Consider the following 26,171-nt stretch of genomic DNA (forward strand, 5'->3'; position numbering starts at 1 on the left):
AGATAACAAACAAGATGGATATAGAGACAGACGTCAACTGTAATTTCTGTAATTTGGTATATGTTTGACAGGAAGATTTTTTCGGAACGACTGTCTCATGGAAATACGCTGTACGCATTTGTTCAAGTTACTTGACATTTAGTATGTTCTATTGGTCTTATGATTTATAACTCAGACTGTTCCCTTTGGAACGCAACTATCTTTCGCCGCGCCGCTGAGGTGGGTTCTCGCTTTCCAGAGATACGCATCATTCATACTAATTTGGAAGTTAGTCATAGATGGACGAGAGGGCTCTGTACTTCGCGATTCCCAACCACTGGTACCTCGCCCCGACGTAACTGTCCTGTGCTCTAGCTTGGTAATATCGCAGGTGCTATTTACAGACGTTATGTCAGCCAGGCCTTGCTTTTCGCGCTCGAGCGGTCTTAATTGTCTGCCTCACGTTTAACTAAAAACCTTCCTCCGAGCAAGTTACCCATTGTTGGCGCCTTCGGACAGTAAAAAGGCTTGAGGAATGTGGCTACAGGCCGCTTTCTTGGCAAGTGCTACTCTGTGTCTGCTCGTTCTTCGCCATTAACACACATGTAACACCTCGCGGGGATCAGCAAAACGATAAAAGCGGAAGTCTGGGTCTCTGTCTTGTATAAAAGGGGAAACTCAGGCAGTGGAGAAGTAGTCGATCGCTAGCACCACAACGATTCATACCACTACAGCAATGTCTCGTGCTCAGGTAAGAGACCGACCTACTGGGATTCGAGGATGATTCCTTTGGATGTCGTGGGCATCCGAGGAAGCCTCGCTAGCCTGTCTAGATTTTATCAAGAGACGAGCTTGAGAATAGCTTTTACAGATGAACAACTCCCACGGAAGTGTATAATGTTTAATTATGCTTTATCATAAAGATAAGAAAAAATTCTTGAAACTTTCTTGCAGGTTAAAACTGTGTGCCGGACCGAGACTCGAACTCGGGACCTATGGCTTTCGCGGGCAAGTGCTCTGCCAGCAGAGCTACCCAAGCACGACTCACGCATATATGGAGTGGTTACTTTCGCTCTTCAGTGGCCTTATATGTTCTTTGTACCTGATATTAACATTTCTTGCAGTTGATCCAGTATATTTAGAGTAGCAGTTCATATATTCCTGAATGAGACCATGTTCAGTATACAACAGAATACGTAATTTGCAATGAATTTAAATGTGACCTATCAATGGGAAGTCAGAATTACGTGCATCTAGTGCCTACAGAAGAACACATCAATACGTCAAAAGGACATAAAAATGAATTCAAGTGTAATAAAAAGGCGCTACCATATACCTGTAAATAGTTAAATAACTTCTATGTACCGCCAAGACTCATTGCAAATCCCCTAACGAAATAACATGCTCACGCTAGCATGTAACATCGGTGGCTCGCGGTATATCGTCCTATCAGGCGACCCGTGTCACCGATGGCTCACGCTCGACTCTATCAACTATGGTACCAGCAAGAGCCAGGAGCAACGAACGGCTGTGAATACAATTTTGTGTGATCCTTCAGCGGGACAGCTTTCTAAACATATAATTTGTGATTTCAAAACTAAGCGAAACTAACTAGATAGACGAATAAGACCAATAACATTAACAATTTTGTGGGTAGCTCATTCACAGTTAGAGCTAGTGATTGACACATGTAAACACAAAGGATTATGTGTTGTGACACATTCTGATTCCTGAAGACAACTTTTGCCAAAACGCGCTAATGTATTTGTTTGATAAGAACTGAAAGTGCTGTACAGGCGGAACACTGTCATAAAATAGTATGCAAATGCCGCAGCCATTTTGAAGCGTAACTTTTGCTTTTAAAACCGATGATCTCTGAATCTGCCAATTTAAACGTAAAAAAAAACAACAGCTCAATAGAATTTAACTGAGAACATGACAATCACCCAGTGGGATAATTATCCGCAGTGGTTGCAGCCGAGAGGGACTATCTCGCGCACGCCTCCCGCGAGACGCACATTCTCACATTGTATGTCCACACACAACATTCGTGGTGTCCCTCTCCAACACACTCATTGCTTGGGGAGAACATTCTTACCAAGTCCCGTAGGAGTTCGGGTACTTCTTCAGTAACAGAGATGTATTTCACATTGGGGAAGATGAACAAGTGCTCATAGTTCTTAAGGTATGCACTTTAGAGCCCTTGTTTACTGGACGTATTTTTCTTGTTTTGAACCATATTACCACCTCCGAAAGTCGCCTACCCTAGAATCTTAACAGCAACAGTACCGGTGCATGTATTCCACTGTCAGAGGTATCAGAAAGATTTTCGCACATAATTTTCGACTAGCTCGTTTTCGGACCAGGGTCCCTCGCCTGATACACTTACCCATCTCATCGTCCCTGAAAGATTGTAATTTTCACCCAGTATATGAGAGAACCTGAGTTAGTGTTTTGCAGCTAAACAAACACTCTGAAAGAAATGGGGCCAGCTATCTCGGTGAGTACGCGAGGAAGCCCTTACTTGTTGCCCGTGTGCTGTACGTGGCTGTATCTCGTCGCAGGTGTCCGTGGCCCTGATGCTTGCGATGGCCGCCGTCAGCTGCCAGCAGGCGCTGTGCTGGCGCGGCCGCTCCTACGCCCACCAGACGGCTCCTGTGGTGGGGCCCGCGCATCGTGTCAGCGTCGGGGCTCACTCTTACGACTACGTGGTGAGCAACATTGTCTAGCTTCCATTTCAGTTTTTTAGCTAATCTGCCTCTTGACTGGTTTAATGCTGCTCGCTGTCTTTTTCTATCTTGTGCTAATTTTTTCCCGTCTTCGTAACTACTACATCAAAAGTGTTTCACAATTTGCATTGCTTAGACCTATTGTTATTCCCTTCTATGGCTCTTTCCAAAATAATGTTAACAATTACTCGGTGCTGTAATAGATCTTCCACTAATTTATTATTTTGTTTTATATACATGTCTAGTTCCGAGGGACCAAACTGAGAAACCAATGTCCGTAGTCCCGGAACAAGTCAGTACATCAGAAAAATTAATCGTGAATAAAACAAAAGGTAAACGAATCATCTACTGATAAGCTGCTGAGTGTATGGCATACTCAACAACTTAACACAGAAACTTGCTTGATTTTTTCCAAGAATCTTCCGGACAGATCATAAGGATTGAGCCATGAGGACATTCTTCACTTTGGACATGAAAATGCAAGGGTCACTGCTAAAATTTTTGAATTCTTGTGGTAGCTTACTGAAAATGAATGCAGCAGTGTACTGTACATATTTATGCACAAGAGTCAAGGAAGTGTGATCCAAACGCAGATAGGATGTCTGCCTAGTATTAGCTGAATGAAAGCTGATAATTCTTGGGAATAAGATCACATTCTTAACAACAAACGACCTTAAGGAAAATTTATATTAAGAGGCCAGTGTCAGAATTTCCAGACTCATGAACAAGTGTCATCAAGATGGTCTTGAACTTTTACCATACATTGCTTAAACCGCCCGTTTCTGTGCCAAAAGTACCCTTTGTGAATGGGTTTACCCCAGAATACAACGCCGTATGTCTTAAGCTAATGAAAATATGCAAAGAAGACTAACTTTCGTGTCGGATTACCACGAAATGGAAATGCTGTTGTAATGGTAAATATAGCGGGATTCAGTTATTAAACAAGATATTGAATATAGGCTTGCCATCACATCTTAAAACTGTGAAAAATTTGTCTTATTTTGATTAGTACCAATTTATTTTCCTCAACCTGTGAACTGCACTATTTGGTGCACTGCCTATATTGTAATCATCATCCTTCTCTAACAAGCTGTGTCATCACCAAAGAGAAGTATTTTAGAATAACCTGTCATGTTAGAAGGCACGGTGGTTCCATCACTGACCGCTGAGGCAGCCTCCACTCATCAATGTCCCAATCAGACCCCCCCTTCACAGCTGTTCTCATTTCTGGCCCTTCTTTTTGTATGGATATTTCCACAGACTTCTTCTCTCATCTGTTCTGTTTAGAGATTGTTGCATCTTACTGACTAATTAAATTTTAACTTTCTATGGTAGTGCCGCATTTGAAATGCTTCTAGCTTTTTATTACCTGGCTTTCCTCATTTACACATCAATATCTGATACCCGTAGAGCTCTTTTATTGAAGAAAGCTTTCTTAACCTGCGCCACTTTACATCCACCATTTACTTACTTCCCATATAGGAGAATGCTTCCCACTTCTTCCATCACTATGTCATTCTCAATTTTTATGATGAGCAAGTCTTTATTCTGTTGTGTATGATTCTTCGCCTTTGTTATTGGTATCCTTACTCATGATTCTGTGCTAAGTATGCTCCCCATTCCATTCAACACGGCCAAGTTTTCCTTTCATCCAGCCAGAAACGTCACGTCCTCTGTACGCACTGCACTTTTATTTATCCGTAATTTTGCTTCACTTTCTTCAGTGCGTCTTCGACTTTCAGGTTGAATAACAGGGATGGTACGATGCATCCCTTCTCAACATGGTATTATCTTTCTTGGCCTTATTTCCACGTGGGTTTTGTAGATGTTTCAGAACACACTATCTCATAAAAAGTGTGCGGACTCCCTTACGTATTACGGAATTGACGGCTAGATGTCACGAGAGGGAGACGCGCCAGTGTAAATGGAGGCGGGAGGTATTGTGTTGTCAGGTGAGAAGCAGTAAAATCAGAAACGCTCGGTCAGCGGAGCTCAGTGACTTCGAACGTGGACTTGTCGTTGGACGTCACCTGAGTAACAAATCCATCGGGGACATTTCAACCCGTCTGAAGCTGCGCTAGTCTTGGTGATATGGTTCTGAAGTGGAAACCACATCTAAACAAAGACCGGGCATCCCTTAATATACTAACGGACGGAGATGTCAAGTATTGCAGAGAGTGGTTGCAAAAAATCGAGTGAAATCTGTGGCAGAAATCACTCGAGAGTTCCACAGCCCTGCCAACAGTCCAACTAGAAGAATGTTGTGCGTAGAGAGTTAAAAAGATTCGGTAAAATGGTGGAGCTGCTCTTCATATGCCACACATTTCTGTACTCAATACTAAAGAGCGACCCCACTGGAGAGTGGGTAGATGGAAACGGCTGATTTTGATTGATGCATCACGCTACATTCTGTGGCAATCCGATGGAAGAGTTTGAATTTGTCGAATGCCTGGAGAATGTTGCCTGTCATCAAATGTTGCTGCAACAGTGAACTTTGGAGAAGATGGTGTTACGTTGTGAAGATCGGATCCCCTTATTGTTCTCAAGAAAACTTTAAATACGGAAGGATATGAATGTATGTTACAACATTGTGTATTGCGTACGGTGACGATGATTCTTTGTATCAGCGTGATAACGGACGCCGACATAACGCTCCCTGTCGTAAGGCAGCATTTCTGAGACAATGGTTTTTGGACAAGATAATTTCTGAAATGAACAGACACACCCAGAGTTTCGACTTGAAGCTATAGGAACACCTTTGTGATCTCTTGTATGTCGTTCCTTCTAACTGATGGTCTGTGGGATTCGGCCGATCAGGTACGTAATGAAATGAAACACCTGCAGCCGTCGTTTTGATGTTATTTTTTTGTATTGAAACCAGTTTCGGTGTCTCAGTACGCCATCTTCGTCTTCAGCCTCAGTTAAGCTCTGAAGATGATGTAATGAGTCACCGAAACGAGTTGCAATATAATAAAATAACATCAAAACGGCGGCTGCAGGTGTTTCGTTTTATTACATTTGAGATGAGTTAGAGCGTGGACTTCAGACCCGAGTGCCTACCATTACTCTCTTTCCTGGCTTCAGTCTTGCTCAAGAAGGGGCTGCCATTCCTCCTCAGACGTTCAGGCATCTCACTGAAAGTGTTCCCAGGAGATCTGAAAGCCTTATAAAGGCAAAGTGCGGACGCATCCCATCTTATAGTCCACTAATAGATGTCCGGATATTTTTTTATCGTATAATGTACTTGTGTCTCACTGAACTCTATTCTTAAAGTTTCAACGAGTGTGGTCTTTGTTTCACATGCAGATACAACACGCCGTACACCCCACTGAATGTTCTCTGGCTCACATCAAGCTACGAATACGAATTCATACAAGAGGGTAAAAGTGATAACGTCATGGATTTTTATTGTTCTGACCACTCAACAGAGGAAACGAAGTGAGACAGAACGAAGCATGATCATAGAGGCTCCCTAGACTTCATAGGAATTATACGTGCCCTTAGATCCACTGTTAAGATGTTGCTGTGAAGTGTAAACGGCAGGGAAGTCTGAGGTTTTTGACGTACGAATAAATTAAATGTAACCGCCGAAGTTCGTAACAACCTTTCGTGAAACGTCCCTGTCCACTACTTCAATAACTTTTGTTCTTTTTCCGAAACGACATAAGGTAACGCACAGAATGATCAGTCAAGGTTCTTTATAATTCGGTTTGGTTGGTAACGCCATTGCTGAGAAGCTGCTCGTCACACAATGAATGCGTAACACAATTTGCAATAACACTAAAAGCGTCATCACTGTCTTTTGCAACAGCGTATGAAGATTTTAGGAAGAGATGAATCACGGTATTTTGATGTGCCCTGAGGTATCTGTGGTCCTGGCGTATAGCTCGCGCACACCAATACTCACGATTCGATAGCAAAATGAAAGCAAGTTTTTATGAAAATAATTAGGACTACAGGAAAATTGTCACCCGGTGGCAACAGTTTGGGATCGGACCTCGGCAATTCTGCCCGCAAAGTAAGGATCATTCCACTGTAGTTCGAGGAAAATCGAGTGGATTTGCTGGACTGATCTACTCTAGTGCCGAGTGACTAACGCCAAATAGCTTTACGGTGAACTAGAACGTCGGTTGTGTACCAGATCAACTTACACCTACCTCTCGTGAGCAACGATAAATATGGACGTGCATGTTCATTGTAACAGGACTTAAACGTAATTCTCATTTGACGATTAAACTGCGTTGTATAGCATAAGGATTATGTTCGTATTATTAAGATCGTAATTGCCTTTGGAACTAACCGCAACAGGTGTTCGGGACATTCAGCCAAATAGCATGTTATAATACAATAGGGCTTGACATGAGGTGGATTTGAAGTATGTGCGGTTTATCTCAATACTGTAGTTTAGCACATAGTTTCTCTCAGAACACCTGACGTACAGGTACAAGTGATACAAGATGTATCAAAAAGAATCATCCTATAAAAAAATCATAACTGCTTTGTTATTTGAGATATGTGCGTGCACAATATACCGTTGAAAAGAGAAAACTCTCGAGTTTTACATGGTCCCCTCTAGGTAGTAGAGTGTGCGCCCATTTCAGTTCTAGAAAAAACGGTGTCGGGACAACAGAAAGCGTTTTGTGTTCTACATTTTGCGCAGTGTCGGTGAGTAATAACTGTTGAGCGTGACTTTCGTACTAGCTATGGTGTGGATCCTTCTACAGCACAGACCATTAGACGATAACTTGAACAATTCAGAGAAACAGTTTGTTTGTGTAAAGGCAAACCACCGGGCCGTCCCCGAGTGTCTTACACAGACGTCGAACGCATCTGCTATACTTTCACAAGGAGTCCGCAGAAATCCGTTCGCCGCGCGGCTCGACAGCTCGACGTGCCCCTGGTGTCCGTCTGGCGTGTGTTGTGCCGACGTTTACAGACGAAACCACACAAAGTTCAGCTACTGCAAGCTCTTCGTGAAGGTGACAGACAACAACTTGTGGTGTTCTGTAATTTCGTTCTTGGCAAGATGGAGGATGACAGTTTTTTCCACACTTAGTGTTTAGTGACGAGACAACATTCCATTTTAATGGAAAGATGAACCGTCGTAATGTGTCAATTTGAGGTAGAGAACAACCACACAAAGTTGTACAACATGAGTAGGACTGGCCAAAATTTAACGTGTTTTATGCACTTTCACGGGGAAATGTGTATGGTCCATTTATCTTTGGCGAGAACACAGTTGCAGTAAGCACATATCTCGATATGCTTGAGAACTTTCATTCCCACAGTTGGACTCTGATTCGAACGACTTTATTTACCAACAGGATGGGGCACCACCACACTGGCATCTCGAATTACGGGAATTTTTAAATCAAAGGATTACTGAACGATGGATCGGGCGCACTGGACCAAATGATCCAGCCTTACGTTACTGGCCTCCAAGATCACCACACCTGACTGTATGTGATTATTTCTCGTGGGAGCTTATAAAAAAAACTCTGTTTATGTGCCTCCGTTAACAACAGCAGTGAATGAACTGAGGCCTCGCATAACACCAGCTGTGGACGCTGTAACTCAAGGCATGCTCGCTGCAGTGTGGTAACAATTTGAATACCGTATTGACAAATAGCGTGCATCTCAAGGGGGGCATATTGAACAGTTATGAAAAGGTATGAAAAAAAACCTTTTTCATCAAAAAACATTCATTGTATATGTTTATTAGTTTCAGAAATATAGATGTGCCAAATCGGATGATTCTTTTTGATACACCCTGTATTATGACAACTATTTGTATTTATATTGTTTTCTCCGACTAGTATTTGAGTGATAACTCGGTCTGTCGTTGAGAGAAGAAGTCTTGTTGGCATAATAACTCACTGACAATATGTCACCATTTTGTTCCATTGCTTTCATCAGGCTCTACTCCTGGTCCTGGGAAACCGTGCAATTGCACAGAGTTATAATGCCCTCTCACCAAACCCTGTACCACGCGTGTGAAGTGGTTTGGTTGTACCTCTGATGTTAATGCTTGACAGGCTATGTAGGATACAGCAAGAGCGACAACATAAAAACGTAATTGTATGCTCTAAAGTGTAACCTGACTTGGGTGGTCGCTACGTGTCTACGGCAGGCAGTCCTGTGTCTGTACTGATGAAACCGTAGCATACTACTCCGTCGGTCTGGTAGGAAGAAGACAGTTGTCGGTGGACGTGTAAGCGGGTAAGACAATTGGGAAATTAATATTCAAATATCCTTTCCTTTGGCAGGCGTACCCGAAGTACGAGTTCGAGTATGCGTTGTCTGACGAGCACACAGGGGACCACCACTCCCAGAAGGAGCACCGCGACGGAGACGTCGTGACGGGCGAGTACTCGCTCAAGGAGCCGGACGGCAGCGTGCGCACCGTCAAGTACCACGCAGACAAGTCCGGCTTCCACCCCGTCGTGCACCACTCGCACCATGGTGAGTGACTAATATCAAAAATGTCAACTCGTTTGTCTATTCCGAAGTCCCCAAGTCGTAATTCAAGACAACAGTCCAATCGTCTCTATACCACTGTTAGACCAATTAGAGGACGGCATTGCTTGACTAGGCTCGGTACAATCGGAGGCGGCATGCACTGAGCTTCGCCAGACCCTTTAACTGGTTTACCCAGCCGCTTATATGGGAACCAACAGAGGTGGATTCTGAATGATGCTACTGCTTGTCATTTTTCAGATGACACATCTTTGCCAGAGGTGAAACAGTCACTAAGTGACAGTCTGACACTTGCCGACTGGGTCAGCCATCCACACAACCACCACCTATATCTTCCCCAAAAATTGCTGAACTTCAGTAACAGTCTGCTCTATTAGACGATTCACTTCAAGCCAAAGTGTATCTCATTTTCTGTAAGGCCCATCCAAATCTGTTGGTAGTCTCGGGAAGCTAGAGATAGAGGTACAAGAACGCTCCTTGCTTGCTAACTCATACCAGAACATCTATAAGAGCTAGTATTTTGAATACACTGCTTCACTTGTGTACACCACTTTGATACGAGTTTCATTTGAGTTTTGTTGTTACTGTCTCACACTTATTTATAATACTCCAGCCCATGGAGTATATTCATCATCTTCTTACCCAGCATTCATTTACTTTTCTAACATGAGTTTCACAGTCGCTAGAGAATTCACACTTCTTTCTTTCCTTCTGTCCATCTGATGCAGTGCATGCGTTTTAGATAGCCCAGTAGCCTTTAACACGTTGTGACTTACTACGTTTCATTCAAAAGATAATTAGTGTTTTGTGATTTCCGATTCTTAGTCGCATCGGTGTCCACAGGTGTGACATTTCTGTTTTATACTGTTGGCAGTCCAACAAGCGAACAACACAATTAGATTTTTATTCAAAGTGTTAAAGAAGACGATTAGGTCTTTCATCGAAATATTGCACATAAAAATCTAATTGTCACCCAGCTAGAAACCCATAGGAATATCTATCAACTATTGTTTTTCTTCAGCAACTAAGCTCTTCGTTGTTTACGTCCTGTACCTGAAATTTTCATTTTCAATTTTTTATTTCTGTTTTTCAGCCAATCTCAGTGCGATATCCAAACGTGTTTTCCATGTCTCTCAATGATTCGTAAACATGCAGCCCGTTTGATGTCTATTTATAAGGCTGTGGTTGCTTACTGCTGTTCCGTTATGAACTTCCTGTAATGAAAGCTAGTGCTACAGAAAGAAAACTGGCTGTCTGTACTGCACAGAACAACGTGAAACATTAAATTATTCGATGATATGGAAAATAAAAGCATTAAGCAAGATTGTCGTAAACCAGAAGTTACGACTTATCACTTCCGTTGCTTTTCACATGACTGTAAAATGAGTTGCCCAGGGATTTAAATGTGTCAGAATAAGATAAATTGAGATGATGATATAAGGTACAATAGCTCTGCATCTCTTCCCATGCAAAATTCAAACCCATCAGCCATTAAGCTCCAGGGCCATGGGACAGCTGTTGTGTTCCTCCACCATTATTGTCCACATAATTGACGGACAGGACTTCGATGTGATAAAGCTTTGTTTAGCAACGAAACCAACTATCATTTGAATGGGTTCGTTAATAAGCAACATCGGTGCTTTTGGGGAACTGAGAATTCGCATTTCGCGTTCGAGAAATCTCCTCATCATCAACGGGTGACCGTGTGGTGCGTAATGTCAAGTCACGGGATAAACAGCGCGATGTTCCTTGATGACACGGTGACTACCGCACTCTCCGTGAAGGTTTTGGGAGATGATTTCATCCCCATTATCCACATTGACCCTGATTACGACAAGATGCGGTTCATGCAAGACGGAGATCGATTCCATTCAAACAGGAAAATGATGTCCTGGAGGAGAACTTTGGGGACCGCATTCTGTCCCTGGGTTACGCAGAGGCCACTGGCATGATCCTCGATTGGTCGCCATATTCTCCTGATCGAAAGATATGCGACACCTTTTTATGGGGCTATGTTACAGACAAGGTGTACCTCAATAACACCACAGCCATTGATGAGCTGAAAACAGCCATTCAGGAGGTCATTGACAGCATCGACGTTCCGACACTTCAGCGGGTCATGCAGCATTTCGCTATTCGTCTGCGCCAAATCATCCGCAATGATGGCAAGCATGTCGAACATGCCATAGCCTAAAACCAAATATCTGCAGTGACTTTTACATGTTGGATAAAGTGTGGGCACGCCGTAATTTCTAACTAATTTACGTTCTTTTTCATACATACACATCAAAAAAATTTTGCATCACCTCGGTTCCGAAAGTTCCGGATTCTGAACAGAAAATTGGAATAGAGATCAACATAACCATCATTTCCGCTCTTTTTATGACTCATGAAAACCACACCGGTACCTCTAATACACAGTAGCTCGTCTTCAGAGGTGGTGGTCCAGATTGCTGTTCACACCAGTACCTCTAATACAATAACGCAGGCCCGTGTTCGTCGTGACATATTATTAACAAGTTCATCAAGAAAATGTTGGTCCAGATTGTCCCACTCCTCATCAGCGATTTGCCGTGGATACCTCAAAGTGGCCGTCCGGTGTGGCCGGGCGGCTCTAGGCGCTTCAGTCTGGAACCGCGCGACCGCTACAGTCGCAGGTACGAATCCTGCCTCGGGCGTGGATTTGTGTGATCTCCTTAGGTTAGTTAGGTTTAAGTAGTTCTAAGTTCTAGGCGACTAATGGCCTCATATGTTAAGTCCCATAGTGCTCAGAGCCATTTGAACCATCTGAACCCTCAAAGTGGTTGGTGGGTCACGTCATTCATAAACAGCCTTTCTCAATCTAACCCAGGCATGTTCGATAGGGTTCATGTCTGGAGAACATACTGGCCACTCTAGTCGAGCGATGTCGTTATCCTGAAGGAAATCATTCACAACATGTGCATTATGGGGTTGCGAATTGTCGTCCATGAAGACCAATGCCTCGCCAATATGCTGCCGATAGGGTTGCACTATCGGTCGGAGGATGGCATTCACGTACCGTATGGACATTACAGTGCCTTCCATGGTCAACAGCGGCGTACTTCTGCCCCACATAATGCCACTCCAAAACAGCAGGGAACCTTCACCTTGCTGCACTCGCTGGACAGTGTGTCTAAGGCGTTAAGCCTGACAGGGTTGCCTCCAAACACGTCTCCGGCGATTGTCTGGTTGAAGGCATATGCGACACTCATCGGTGAAGAGAACGTGATGCCAATCTATTAGCCATGTTGTAGGGCCCATCTGTACCACGCTGCACAGTGTCGTGGTTACAAAGATGGACCTCGCTGTGGACGTCGGGAGTGGAGTTGCGCATCATGCAGCCTGTTGCACATAGATTGAGACGCAACACGTCGTCCGGTGGCTGCGTGGAAAACATTATTCAACATGGTGGCGTTGCTGTCAGGGTTCCTCCGAGCCATAATCCGTAGGTAGCGGTCATTCACTGCAGTAGTAGTCCTTGGGCGGCCTGGGAGAGGCATTTCATCGACAGTCCCTGTTTCTCTGTATCTCCTCCATGTCCGTACAACAAAGCTTTGGTTCACTCCAAGATGCCTGGACCCTTCCCGTGTTGAGAGCCCTTCCTGGCACAAAGTAAAAATGCGGACGCTATCGAACAGCGGTATTGACCGTCTAGGCAAGGTTGAACTACAGACAACACGAGCCGTGTACCTCCTTCCTAGTGGAATGACTGTAACTGATCGGCTGTCGGACCCCCTCGGTCTAATAGGCGTTGCTCATGCGTGGTTGTTTACATCTTTGGGCGGGATTAGTGACATCTCTGCACAGTCAAAGGGACTGTGTCTGTGATACAATAGAAATGTTCAGAGTCACCTTATAGCTATTCAGTTTACTTAGTTCTCCTGACATTTGTATTTTTTTATATTGGGGATGTTAAATTTCGTAAATATTTACCTCAATAAATTGTTCAATCTGAACAAGATCAACCACTATCTGCTTTTGTATTTGTTACAGGACATGCCGCAGGATCTGCGATAGGAACATCTGTCGGTGCTGGAAATGGCTTGGGGTATTACTAAAATTCTAAACTTCTTTGTAGGAGAATATCATTGAAGAAACCACCTTCAGCCCCAACCATTTCGCATACCAATCGCAACAACGTGTCTGCATATCAGCATTGTACATACCTGTTAGTAATTATAAGATTTTATTTGCAATATGTTTTTTACATGTTTGAGAAATAAAACAATTCTAAATGTCACAGGTGTAATTTTGTTTCAAACTTACTTTTTCCAGACTTTGAAGAAAAAGAGGATTACTTGTAGAACAAGGAAAGTCTGTAACTAAGTCCAAGATTTTCTAGTGTAGTTGCGGAATACGAGATGCCTTTTACCGGCCGACCGGAGTGGCCGAGCGGTTCTAGGCGCTACAGTCTGAAGCCGCGCAACCGCTACGGTCGCAGCTTCGAATCCTGCCTCGGGCATGGATGTGTGTGATGTCCTTAGGTTAGTTAGGTTTAAGTAGTTCGAAGTTCTAGGGGACTGATGACCTCAAAAGTTACGTCCCATAGTGCTCAGAGCCATTTGAACCATTTTTTTTTTTTTTTTGCCTTATGAGTAACTTACAGACTGTAAATGAACTGGGAGACGCATTACTGCTGATCTAACGGCTGTCCCACATTTTTTGTTCTTGTTGTTGTTCGCGACAGTTGAAGATATGACATGAGTGAGCACTTCATACTCGAACGTTTAATTTGATAGCACCTTCTGTTTGAGTGGCCGATTTCGTCAGCATCCTTGAGGTATTATCTCCACGTGATCTTTGTATGAGGTTCACACCCGATGTTTGCTTTCCAGCTGCAATCATAGCTATCAATTTCTCCCTCCTATCATTCTTACAATCCTCAATGTCAGTGAGCGTAAGATACCTAAACACGGACACAGGAAACAGCACCTATGAACTGGATCATAGACTTGTATTGTGATGCCAGTATATTTATGTAGTTTTTGTATTTCATTTGCTATCTGGCTACGAACAATAAAACTAAAATGGGGTATATAAAAATTTATTTCAGATGGAAAACTTAGGAGCCTCTCCTATTGACATAATATTCTGCGGCTCTGCATCTCATTGTAGATCGCCAGTTCATTCTGAAATTGCTGAGAGCGAATAGTTTAGCTAACGCCACACCTTTATGAGATTTAACAGGAAAGTCTACGGACAGAACAGATCACGATACATATATATTTCTTTGTCGAATCGGTAGCCATGCCATCGAAGACGACGACGACGAAGAGAATAGCAGCACAAACAATAACATTCATTATCATCAAAGGCACCTCTTGTCGTAATATAAAGCTGTATGTGAAACATTGTGAGTGGCTTAGCGGATTGGAGGAACTGTGTCTCTGATATTTTGGCGAATGGAACGTAATGTTTCGAAGAAAGTCAAGCGACACACATGTCGGACTGTGTAGTGGATATGCCGGCATATGATTATCTCTCAATTTTTGTAGGGTATGGGAACCAGGTAACGGCACTCATTCGCCAATCAGGACAATACATTTTCATGTGGAGGTGGAGAACTAATTTATAAATTTATAAATAATCCAAAAATATTCCACATCATTCAAAACTATCGTTTTCCTGATTCCAGAAACTTGAAGAAATTAATAAACATTCAAGAAAAATCATAGAACTGTAAGAAATTCACGAAATTCCTTTCGAAAACATTTCTGAAATATCCAGAAAGCATACAGAACGTTTTGGAGTAGAATTAGGTTTCGATATACACTACTGGCCATTAAAATTGCTACACCAAGAAGAAATGCAGATGATAAACGGGTGTTCATTGGACAGATATATTATACTAGAACTGACATGTGATTACATTTTCACGCAATTTGGATGCATAGATTCTGAGAAATCAGTACCCAGAACAACCACCTCTGGCCGTAATAACGGCTGTGATACGCCTGGGCATTGAGTCAAACAGAGCTTGGATGGCGTGTACAGGTACAGCTGGCCATGCAGCTTCAACACGATACCACAGTTCATCAAGAGTAGTGACTGGTGTATTGTGACGAGCCAGTTGCTCGGCCACCATTGACCAGACGTTTTCAATTGGTAAGAGATCTGGAGAATGTGCTGGCCACGGCAGCAATCGAACATTTTCTGTATCCAGAAAGGCCCGTACAGGACCTGCAACATGTGGTCGTGCATTATCCTGCTGAAATGTAGGGTTTCGCTGGAATCGAATGAAGGGTAGAGCCACGGGTCGTAACACATCTGAAATGTAACGTCCACTGTTCAAAGTGCCGTCAATGCAAACAAGAGGTGACCGAGACTTGTAACCAATGACACCCCATACCATCATGCCAGGTGATAACGCCAGTATGGCGATGACGAATACACGCTTCCAGTGTGCGTTCACCACGATGTCGCCAAACACGGATGCGACCATCATGATGCTGTAAACAGAACCTGGATTCATCCGAAAAAATGACGTTTTGCCATTCGTGCACCCAGGTTCGTCGTTGAGTACACCATCGCAGGCGCTCCTGTCTGTGATGCAGCGTCAAGGGTAACCGCAGCCATGGTCTCCGAACTGGTAGTCCATGCTGCTGCAAACGTCGTCGAACTGTTCGTGCGGATGGTTGTTGTCTTGCAAACGTCCCCATGTGTTGACTCAGGGAACGAGACATGGCTGCACGGTCCGTTACAGCCATGCGGATAAGATGCCTGTCATCTCGACTGTTAGTGATACAAGGCCGTTGGGATCCAGCATGGCGTTCCGTATTACCCTCCTGAACCCACCGATTCCATATTCTGCTAACAGTCATTGGATCTCGACCAACGCGAGCAGCAATGTCGCGATACGATAAACCGCAATCGCGATAGGCTACAATCCGACCTTTATCAAAGTCGGAAACGTGATGGTACGCATTTGTCCTCCTTACACGAGGCATCACAACAACGTTTCACCAGGCAACGTCGGTCAACTGCTGTTTGTGTATGAGAAATCGATTGGAAACTTTCCTCATGTCAGCATGTTGTGGGTGTCGCCACCGGCACCAACTTTGTGTGAATGCTCTGAAAAGCTAATCATTTGCATATCACAGCATCTTCTTCCTGTCGGTTAAATTTCGTGTCTGTAGCACGTCATCTTCGTGGTGTAGTAATTTTAATGACCAGTAGTGTAGTTCGTTCTGAATTAAAAAATACTTTATTTAAATAAATACGTATTTAAATCTAATGGGAGTGTAACAGCCAGCTGCTACATCGTCCGATTCTCAACCTTTGCCGTCTATCACACCCCAATACGCAATGGAAGACGCAGGGCTGCGAATACACACACACAACATACAAACGCACAGTCACAGGTGAGTGGCAGTGAAGACTGTAGAGACAAACCTGCATAGATACATACTTTCATTTATATATATATTCATATACTTATTTGGAATTTCCATGTTATTGATAGCACAATGCATTTGGCTGTATACTTCCTCAGTTCTTACCTCGTCGTTGCTGCTCCTCATGTTTGGATAAAAACAAGCTATTGGAAACAATAGATCGTCGTATAACGGACTGCTAAACCATGTGATCAAAAGTATCCGCACACCTGGCTGAAAATAACTTACATGTTCGTGGCGCCCTCCATAGGTAATGCTGGAATTGAATGTGGTGTTGCCCCACCCTTAACTTTGATGACAGCTTCCACTCTCGCAGGCATACGTTCAATCAGGTGCTGGAAGGTTTCTTGGGGAATGGCAGCCCATTCTTCACAGAGTACTGCACTGAGGAGAGGTATCGATGTCGGTCGGAGAGGCCTGGCACGAAGTCGGCGTTTCAAAACATCCCAGAGGTGTTCTATAGGATTCAGCTGAGGACTCTGTGCAGGCCAGTCCATTGCAGGGATGTTATTGACGTGTAACCACTCCGCCACAGGCCATGCATTATGAACAGGTGCTCGATCGTGTTGAAAGATGCAGTCGCCATCCCCGAATTGCTCTTCAACATTGGGTGCTTAAAACATCAATGTAGTCCTGTGCAGTGCTAGTGCTACGCAAAACAACAAGAGGTGTAAGCCCCCTCCGTGAAAACTACGGCCACATCATAACATCACCGCCTCCGAATTGTACTGTTGGCACTACACACGCTGGCAGATGACGTTCACCGGGCATTCGCCATACCTACACCCTGCCATAGGATCGCCACATTGTGTACCGTGATTCGCAACTCCACCAACGTTTTTCCACTGTTCAATCATCCAATGTTTACCCTCATTACACCAAGCGAGGCGTCGTTTGCCATTTACCTGCGTGATGTGTGTCTTATGAGCAGCCGCTCGACTATAAAATCCAAGTTTTCTCACCTCCCACCTAACTGTCATAGTACTTGCAGTGGATCCTAATGCGGTTTGGAATTCCTGTGTGATGGTCTGGATAGATGTCTGCTTATTACACATTAAGGCCCTTTTCAACTGTCGGTGGCCTCTGTCAGTCAATAGACTAGGTCGGCCTGTACGGTTTTGTATTGTACGTGTCCCTTCACGTTTCCTCTTCACTATCACATCGGAAACAATGGACCTAGGGCTGTTTAGGAGTGTGGAAATCTCGCGTACAGACGTATGACACTAGTGGTATCCAATCACTTGACTACGTTCGAAGTCCTTGAGTTCCGCGGAGCGCCCCATTCTTCTCTCTCACGATGTCTAATGACTACTGAGGTCGCTGATGTGGAGTACCTGGCAGTAGGTGGCAGCAGAATGCACGTAATATGAAAAACGTATGTTTTTGGCAGTGTCCTGATGCTTTTGATCACATAGTGTATTTGTGGATATCGTAGTTTTAACAGTACATTCCATGAGTCAGACATGATAAGCCCTGTTAGCAATGCTTAAGGAAGAGCCTACAGCACTTAAAGATGAGCACCATGCGTGTGATTCACAAGTTAACAATAGTAGTAGCTCGTTTTTGTTATTAAAAGGGTATTCAACCAGATGTCTCAGCTTCATGAAACATAAATAATAAATGAGTAGTACGCCTTAGTTTTGATTATACTGCCATGGCAATTTATAAATGTTCATTTCGGCTTCTCAGATAATTTTCAAACGATAGTGAATTGATCCCATACTTTGCGTGAGTGAGATCTCAACAGCTGAGATACAGTTTTTCAATGCATTCGTTGTCATTTGGTGGAGACAGCAGAGGAACAGTTTATCTTTGGAACCCCTCACAAGAAAAAAATCACACGGCGTGATTTCAGAGTGTCTTGAGACGAAACAGAAACGTTGAGTCCCTCATGATTTGTGATGTCAAAACCGTCTTGTGTATGTTCAGGGCTGAGTATTACACTCTAAAATTAAAGTTTTCCTTTCACCACACCACTGGTTGCCCTTCAGCTCTTCTTCCATTATGTCTGCAGTTTCGGCGTGTATTTGGAATTCAATTGTCGTTCATTTGGTTGACATAATTCAGCCACATTTTTTGGTCCAAGTTCATGGAGGGTCTCATCATTTCTTTCTCTGTCCCTTTTCGTGCTGCCTCCTTTTGGGCACTTGAACTTCATATCATTAGTTCAACTGCTCTTACCCTTCACATGTGAGATCCATGCCTCATTATCATAACAAAGCATTAATTTTGCTAATGTTTTATGAACAAGATCTGGTTTCATTACCTTGTTTATTATTCCCATAGCCTTATTAAACTTCATGGTTTTTTACACCTACCAGAAATTATAGAATCCATGGTTGATACAGAAATTGAGAAATTGTTGATCTCGATTCCAAATAACTGTTTTCCTGAGCTGTTAGAAAATTAAATTCTATGCATTGTTTCGTTGACGTCGTCTTTCCAGCATCTCGCAGGTGTACCGCACTTTCTTCTTTCATGTGGAGTTCATTGCTATACAAGTTTTGGCCATGCGCTGTAAGTTACCATACCAGAGTAGGTGCTTCCTTTCTATGTAGTCTAGGATTGTGCTTTCGACATTCATAACCTCTCTGATCCTATCATTTGTAAGTTTGTGCGTGTGCTATTTTGACGAGTTGCCCAACGGATTGATCTGACAAGTACCCTTTGGCTCCTGCAAGAAGAAATTTCCACCCCACACTACTACAGAAGTCAGACGACGCTCCTAACGTACCAAAAAGAAATGACTGAAAAACTTTCAGCAGTAAATATCTTCTGGAGTCGTACACTGTGAGGAAAAGACACAAAAATATTCTATTTTCTTACGTAACTAGTGGAATACTTGGGTACTGGAGTATTGGAAGTTAGTGTAAGAAAAACATTAAACGAACGGAAAATATTACTTATTGCAAAATCTGAGAAAATCAAGTGAAACTTTTATTTATAAACTGATACACAAGTTTCTGGGTTCTTTTCAGAATAGGAGGTTACCTCTTACGGATAGGAATCCTGTTAATGAAATTTATATACAAAGTGTGGGAAAGCTCTTTTATCCCTTTTCTTTAAGAATGTTATTTGATGATGATGAGGTCCCGTACTCCGAGGAGCGTAGAGGATGATGCGGGAGACCCGCACCGCTGTACTAGGCAAGGTCGTAGTGGAGGTGGTCTGCCATTGCCTTCCTCTGGCCGTAATGGGGATGAATGATGATGATAAAGACGACACAACAACACCCAGTCATCACGAGGCAGGAAAAATCCCTGACAGCGCCATTTACTCGGCAGAATAGTTGGCAGCCGCGCCTACTCAACTTGAATAATTATCCGATCGAATTTTTCTAAGTATTGTCAAGGCTGTCGCGTGAGAAATGTAATGGAGTGACGTGAATGAAGTATGTTATTTGTAATGGAGGAAAGATAGGGCTTGCCTACGCTGTAGCGCACAATACCATGAGCTGCAACGACTGCTGCCTGCATCGTTCGCTGCTGAAAAATAACAAAACTATCTCTTTCTATCTGGATTGACCTTCGCCAGTCGAACTCACACCACGCCTTGATGAAGTCAAGGACTCCTATCTGCCCCTAGTCTAACTATTGGCGTGGTACACCTGTCAGATAACCAGTCCACTATGATGCCACTCAATGTTCGCTTGCAGGTGCTAACTAATACTCTGTCTGTGTTCACACCACACATTAAGTGTCGCGGCCAACACAGTGAACAAATGCTTAATCGCGAGTGACTCAATATAGAGTATTACTCTGATTTGCTAGCGACAGAGGTGCTCTCACAGTGCAGTACTCAGTAGAGACTTTCTTCCTCAGTCTCTGCGTACACACACGAGCGCACTCGCTCCCGTTACATGTTCCCACTTCAAGAGCATCACCGGAACTCCTCTCCACGCAAAAAGTGGAAGGCTAGATTATCCGCTGTCTTTCCCTCACTCCTCGAGCTCATTGTGTCAGAAATAGTCCGCCAGTCAGCGTTACTCTTAGAAACGGGACAATGGATCTCCATTTAAGCCGACCAATCCGGAAACATATAGCATCTGCGTTATGCGTTTACTGTCCACCTGTGAGAACTCTGAAACTGCACACTATGTCCGTCAGAAAATGTGTATGCTGGGGCTCTCCCAAACAATACAGCGGGTTTTGCTTTTAAGGTGAACACGCAAGCCATTATCGCTTTTCTCTGGCAAAAAACTGTTTTGGTCCCTGGGTGGACCGCCGGCCAGCACAGCTGTGTGCTAACTCACCCTCCTACGGACTTTCCAGCGGGCTGGTTGCCTCTGTCGAATAAAAACTCTTGTGGCGGCCGTGTCTTGAATGTTTGTGTATGCCAGCCTCTGTTTTTTAATCCTGGTGTGCACTTGCGATTTACTTATTAGATTTGCAAATCGATTAAATGGAAATATGTAAAATTGACTCTACCCTATCGAGTTTGGGCTCGAATGAAACGTCTTGATACGCTGAATACGATAGTGAGGTCGGAATATGTAAGAAATAAGTGTCACGAGACCACGCCACCTTACACATTTCTAATATGATCAAGCCTGGAATATCCACAAGTCCGTTCCCAGAAATCCATCTCGACAGCCAGCAGGCGATCGTTCTGTCTCTAAGTTAGTTCATACAACTCTGCGCCATATGTTGTGATACTTTCAGTAATTGTGTGCTAGATGGTATGTTTTGTTCTGCACATTATGTTTTTGTTCCAGAGAGGACGATTTAGTTGTTTTATGACTCGCCTGCCATTGCTAATTATATTGTTTATTTCATCCATACTTCTACCACTGGACGACAGTGTCAGTGGTTAGCGCAGCCAGCAAGGTACTCAGCATGTTCTGTCAGAGAGCCGGATAGTCTGTAATAATAACAATAAAAAAAAAAGCCCGGAGTGTAGGGATCAAAAACGAACTTCTACGAATGTCATCTGACGCCGCTATGACCGAATATAACGAACAATTAGGAACAAAATGCAAAAAAAAAGCGCATCTGAGTTCCATGGCAAGGACACAAGTTCGATTCCCGAGAGCGTCGAAGGTTTTTCTCTGCCCGGGAAGCAGGTGGTGTGTTGTCTTCATCATATTGTCGTCGACCCACTCGTCGCCCAGTGTGCCATCACATGAAAGGACTTGCGGCCGAGGTTCCCCAGAAGGGGACTCCTGGCCATCAGTGCCCAATGATCATTTCATTCTGTGGGACTATTTCGATTTTAAGTGTTGGGTGAGGATTCTGCATTTTTCAATGCGCCATATGTTGTGATACTTTCAATAATTGTGTCGACTATACTACTTCGACTATACTAATTTACTTGATGAAAGGAGAAAATGTAAAAATGCAGTAAACGAAGCAGGTAGAAAGGAATGCAAACGTCTCAAAAATAATATCGACAAGAAGTGCAAAATGGCTAAGCAGGGATGGGTAGAGGACAAATGTAAGGATGTAGAGGCTTATCTCACTAGGGGTAAGATAGATACTGCCTACAGGAAAATTAAAGAGACCTTTGGAGGAAGGAGAACCACATGCACGTATATCAAGAGTTTTGATGGAAACCCAGTTCTAAGCAAAGAAGGGAAAGCAGAAAGGTGGAAGGAGTATATATAGAGGGTCTATAGAAGGGCGATGTACTTGAGGACAACATTATGGAAATGGAAGAGGATGTAGATGAAGTTGAAATGGGAGATATGATACTGCGTGAAGAGTTTGACAGAGCACTGAAAGATCTAAGTCGAAACAAGGCCCCAGGAGTAGACAACATTCCATTAGAACTACTGACAGCCTTGGGAGAGCCAGTCCTGACAAAACTTTGCCATCCGGTGAGCAAGATGTATGAGACAGGCGAAATACCCTCAGACTTCATGAAGAATATAATAATTCCAATCCCAAAGAAAGCGGGTGTTGAATGTGAAAATTACCGAACTATCAGTTTAATAAGTCACAGCTGCAAAATACTAACGCGAATTCTTTACAGACGAATGGAAAAACTGAAAGAAGCCGACCTTGGGGAAGATGAGTTTGGATTCCGTAGAAATGTTGGAACACGTGAGGCAATACTGAGCCTACGACTTATCTTAGAAGAAAGATTAAGGAAAGGCAAAACTACGTTTCTAGCATTTGTAGATTTAGAGAAAGCTTTTGACAATGTTGATTGGAATACTCTCTTTCACGCAGGGGTAAAATGCAGGAAGCAAAAGGCTATTTAGAATTTGTACAGAAAGCAGATGGTAGTTATAGGAGACGAGGGGTATGAAAGGGAAGCAGTGGTTTGGAAAGAAGTGAGACAGGGTTGTAGCCTATCCCCAATGTTATTCAATCTGTATATTAAGCAAGCAATAAAGGAAACAAAAGAAAAATTCGGAGTAGGTATTAAAATCCATGAAGAAGAAATAAAAACTTTGAGGTTCGGCGATGACATTGTCATTCTGTCAGAGACAGCAAAGGACTCGGAAGAGCAGTTGAACGGAATGAACAGTGTCTTGAAAGGAGGGTATAAGATGAACATCAACAAAACCAAAACGAGGATAATGGAATGTAGTCAAATTAAGTCAGGTGATGCTGAGGGAATTAGATTAGGAAATGAGACACTTAAAGTAGTAAAGGAGTTTTGCTATTTGGGGAGCAAAATAACTGATGATGGTCGAACTAGAGAGGATATAAAATGTTGACTGGCAATGGCAAGGAAAGCGTTTTTGAAGAAGAAAAATTTGTTAACGTCGAGTATAAATTTAAATGTCAGGAAGTCTTTTCTGAAAGTATTTTTTTGGAGTGTAACCATGTATGGAAGTGAAACGTGGACGATAAATAGTTTAGACAATAAGAGAATAGAAGCTTTCGAAATGTGGTGCTACAGAAGAATGCTGAAGATTAGATGGGTAGATCACATAACTAATGAGGAGGTATTGAATAGGTTTGGGGAGAAGAGGAGTTTGTGGCACAACTTGACTAGAAGAAATCGGTTGGTAGGACATGTTCTGAGACATCGAGGGATCACCAATTTAGTACTGGAGGGCAGCGTGGAGGGTAAAAATCGTAGAGGGAGACCAAGAGATGAATACACTAAGCAGATTCAGAAGGATGTAGGCTGCAGTTGGTACTGGGAGATGAAGAAGCTTGCACAGGATAGAGTAGCATGGAGAGCTGCAGTCTCAGGACTGAAGACCACAACAACAACATCATACTACTTCGGCGTTTCATCACCCTGTCGCTACAAATTAAACTTGTCTTTGCAAAAACCCCGGCCATCAATGCCCAACGATCATTTCATTCCGTGGGACTATTTCGATTTTAAGTATTGGGTGAGGATTCTACATTTTTCAATGCGCCATGTGTTGTGATACTTTCAATAATTGTGTCGACCATACTGTAAGATGGCAAGAACTATGCCCCTTACATGAAGTCATTAAAGATCACCTAACACACGTTGAGCGAACTGTAGGGCTGAACAAAAATGACTGACAAGGCACAGTGCATCTTGTAGAGGGTATAGTATGGACGTATTGGAATAATTAATGTTGGGTGATGGTTTTAAAGTAACTCACACGACATGAAAACTCTGTGGAAACGCGTCGATTTACTGGAGGCTAGTTTATCCCAGGGAAGTGTTCAAGAGTTGACCGAGGCCGGTTGGGAGTAGCAATAGGCCGGCTGGAAGCGCCAGTAGGCAGCTTAGGGCGGCTCAAGCTCTGAGAAAGCGGTAACGGGGCGCGGCCTCCAGCTGCCTTAAGATGAGTGACAGTGAGTGGGCGGTTGACCCCATGCTGGTGTACCGGGAAGCAGACGGAGAACTTGTACGCCTGTTGATAAATGGCCGTCGTCCCATTTTCAGTGAAACATGTTAGAAAGCCGCGCAAAGCTACGGTGGAGTGGTCAACAGAGGCCAAAATATGCGTGTTCGTGACTATAGCAACTTCACGCTGAATTCACGGTCTGTAGAGTCTGAAGTAAATCAGGTGAACAGCAACAGAATTAAATACGCCGGCCTCCGATGGGGATGTAGGACCGAGGAATTTGAAGTACCCTCCTGGGGTACTCCGGAAAAATTGGTGTTTTGTGCAGACGCTAACCTTCATGGGTGGCCTGGGAGGAGCTAAATAGCAGAAGCTGAGAGGAAGGGCAATGTTGTGGGAAATTTGTTCACTTCCCAGAGCAGGCATTGGTCGGCGCTGGGAACCGACGCATAAGTAACGCGACTTGCACTGCAATTGGCGTAAGTGATTTTGCTGGAGGAGAAACCGAGGCAAAGAGCGGACTGGCAGAAGTCTCCGTAGAGGTCTTCCGTTCCCAGCTTGCCTAGAGTACGGACGTGGCGTTCTTTTACTCAGCTTGCCTGAGAGAGAGTGAGCATCTCTGCACTTTAGGACTTAGCAAACGGAACGATTGAGCTTGGAGATAGAAAGTTTTCGTTCAGCTATGTACTGAGCAAGATAGCTAGAAGTGAATAGACGAGCGCAGCCTTGCAGCACCACGAGGTCGGCCGACGTCCGCATTACGACGCCGAGCCACCACGCTGAATTCGGTTGTATTGGGCCCGCTCAGGCCACTGATTAATTTGTTGGATCACGTCAGCAAAGTTTTCACGAGGGTTTCATGGGCCGTGTATTGTAGAATTCTTCTCGCACTTCGCATTACGCCTGGGTCAGTCGATAGGAATTACTTTTGATTTATCGCGTTTTACTCCACGCAAACGCAGTTTATTACGCCTGTTAGGAGAATCATGTAATGTGATGATTGAAAGTCGTGACTTAAAATAAATCTGTGCTAATCGACTGCATCCGTTTTCAATGAAGTAGTTGAAATCCCAAGTCACTTCCTTAATTAATTTTATGTTCAACATTTGCATCTGGTGTTCAATAGCTGAACATAAGATCAATGTGCACCCCTTTTTAATTAAAAGGGATCAATTCTGAATCAATTAATGTCAACACTGCTGCCGCAGTTCATTCAGGAGTCACAGGGCCTTATTACTTTCTTTGTGTTATCTGACATTGCGGCAGTTTTGCACCCCCTGTTGATCTGTTTGTCAATTACCTGGGGTGAACACACACCAAAACCAGATAAGGGACGGGTGGGGTGTTACAATACTACTTAGGCGTTTCATCACCCTGTCGCTACAAATTAAACTTGTCTTTGCAAAAACCCCATCTGAAACTATTGGAACTGCTGAAATTTTTGCTGTCTGTTGACATCTCTAAAAATTATTCGTGAGAGAAAATTTTCAGCCTTAGATAGCATGATCAGAGAATTCTACTTGCTTCACCTCTTAGTTTTCGCGTTAGTAGTCAATATGCTTAGAACAGAAACCGGCGCTTCGAAACAGGGTATAGAGGAGCTGTTTGTGGCGAGAAGGCTACGGCCAAACGAACTTGTTTATTACGCACATTTGTCCCGGAATTCACGCAACATGCACGGCATTGTCAGTGTTGGCCACACGGCCACTTTCATCACCAGCGCGAAGGCCAGGGAAAGCCCATCAGCAGTGCGTCGGTGCAAGCTGCGGCAAGATTTCCTGCGCAGAGTCAGTATCAACTTTGAGCAGAATTTCATTAAATAAGAATATGGAAATGAGTTTTTGG

General features: G+C 43.6%; 1 protein-coding gene across 1 annotated transcript; it reads left to right on the forward strand.

Annotated features, from left to right (window-relative positions):
• The first annotated feature begins 667 nt into the window (after positions 1-667).
• On the forward strand, positions 668-13,390 carry LOC124712030 (cuticle protein 7-like). Its single transcript, XM_047242322.1, has 4 exons — positions 668-730; positions 2,544-2,690; positions 8,975-9,170; positions 13,200-13,390. The coding sequence occupies exons 1-4, from the start codon at positions 716-718 to the stop codon at positions 13,262-13,264; spliced, it is 423 nt and encodes a 140-aa protein (XP_047098278.1). The 5' UTR covers positions 668-715; the 3' UTR covers positions 13,265-13,390.
• Positions 13,391-26,171: the final 12,781 nt, after the last annotated feature.

Source organism: Schistocerca piceifrons, chromosome 8 (assembly GCF_021461385.2).
Source record: "Schistocerca piceifrons isolate TAMUIC-IGC-003096 chromosome 8, iqSchPice1.1, whole genome shotgun sequence".
NCBI classification, from domain to species: domain Eukaryota; kingdom Metazoa; phylum Arthropoda; class Insecta; order Orthoptera; family Acrididae; genus Schistocerca; species Schistocerca piceifrons.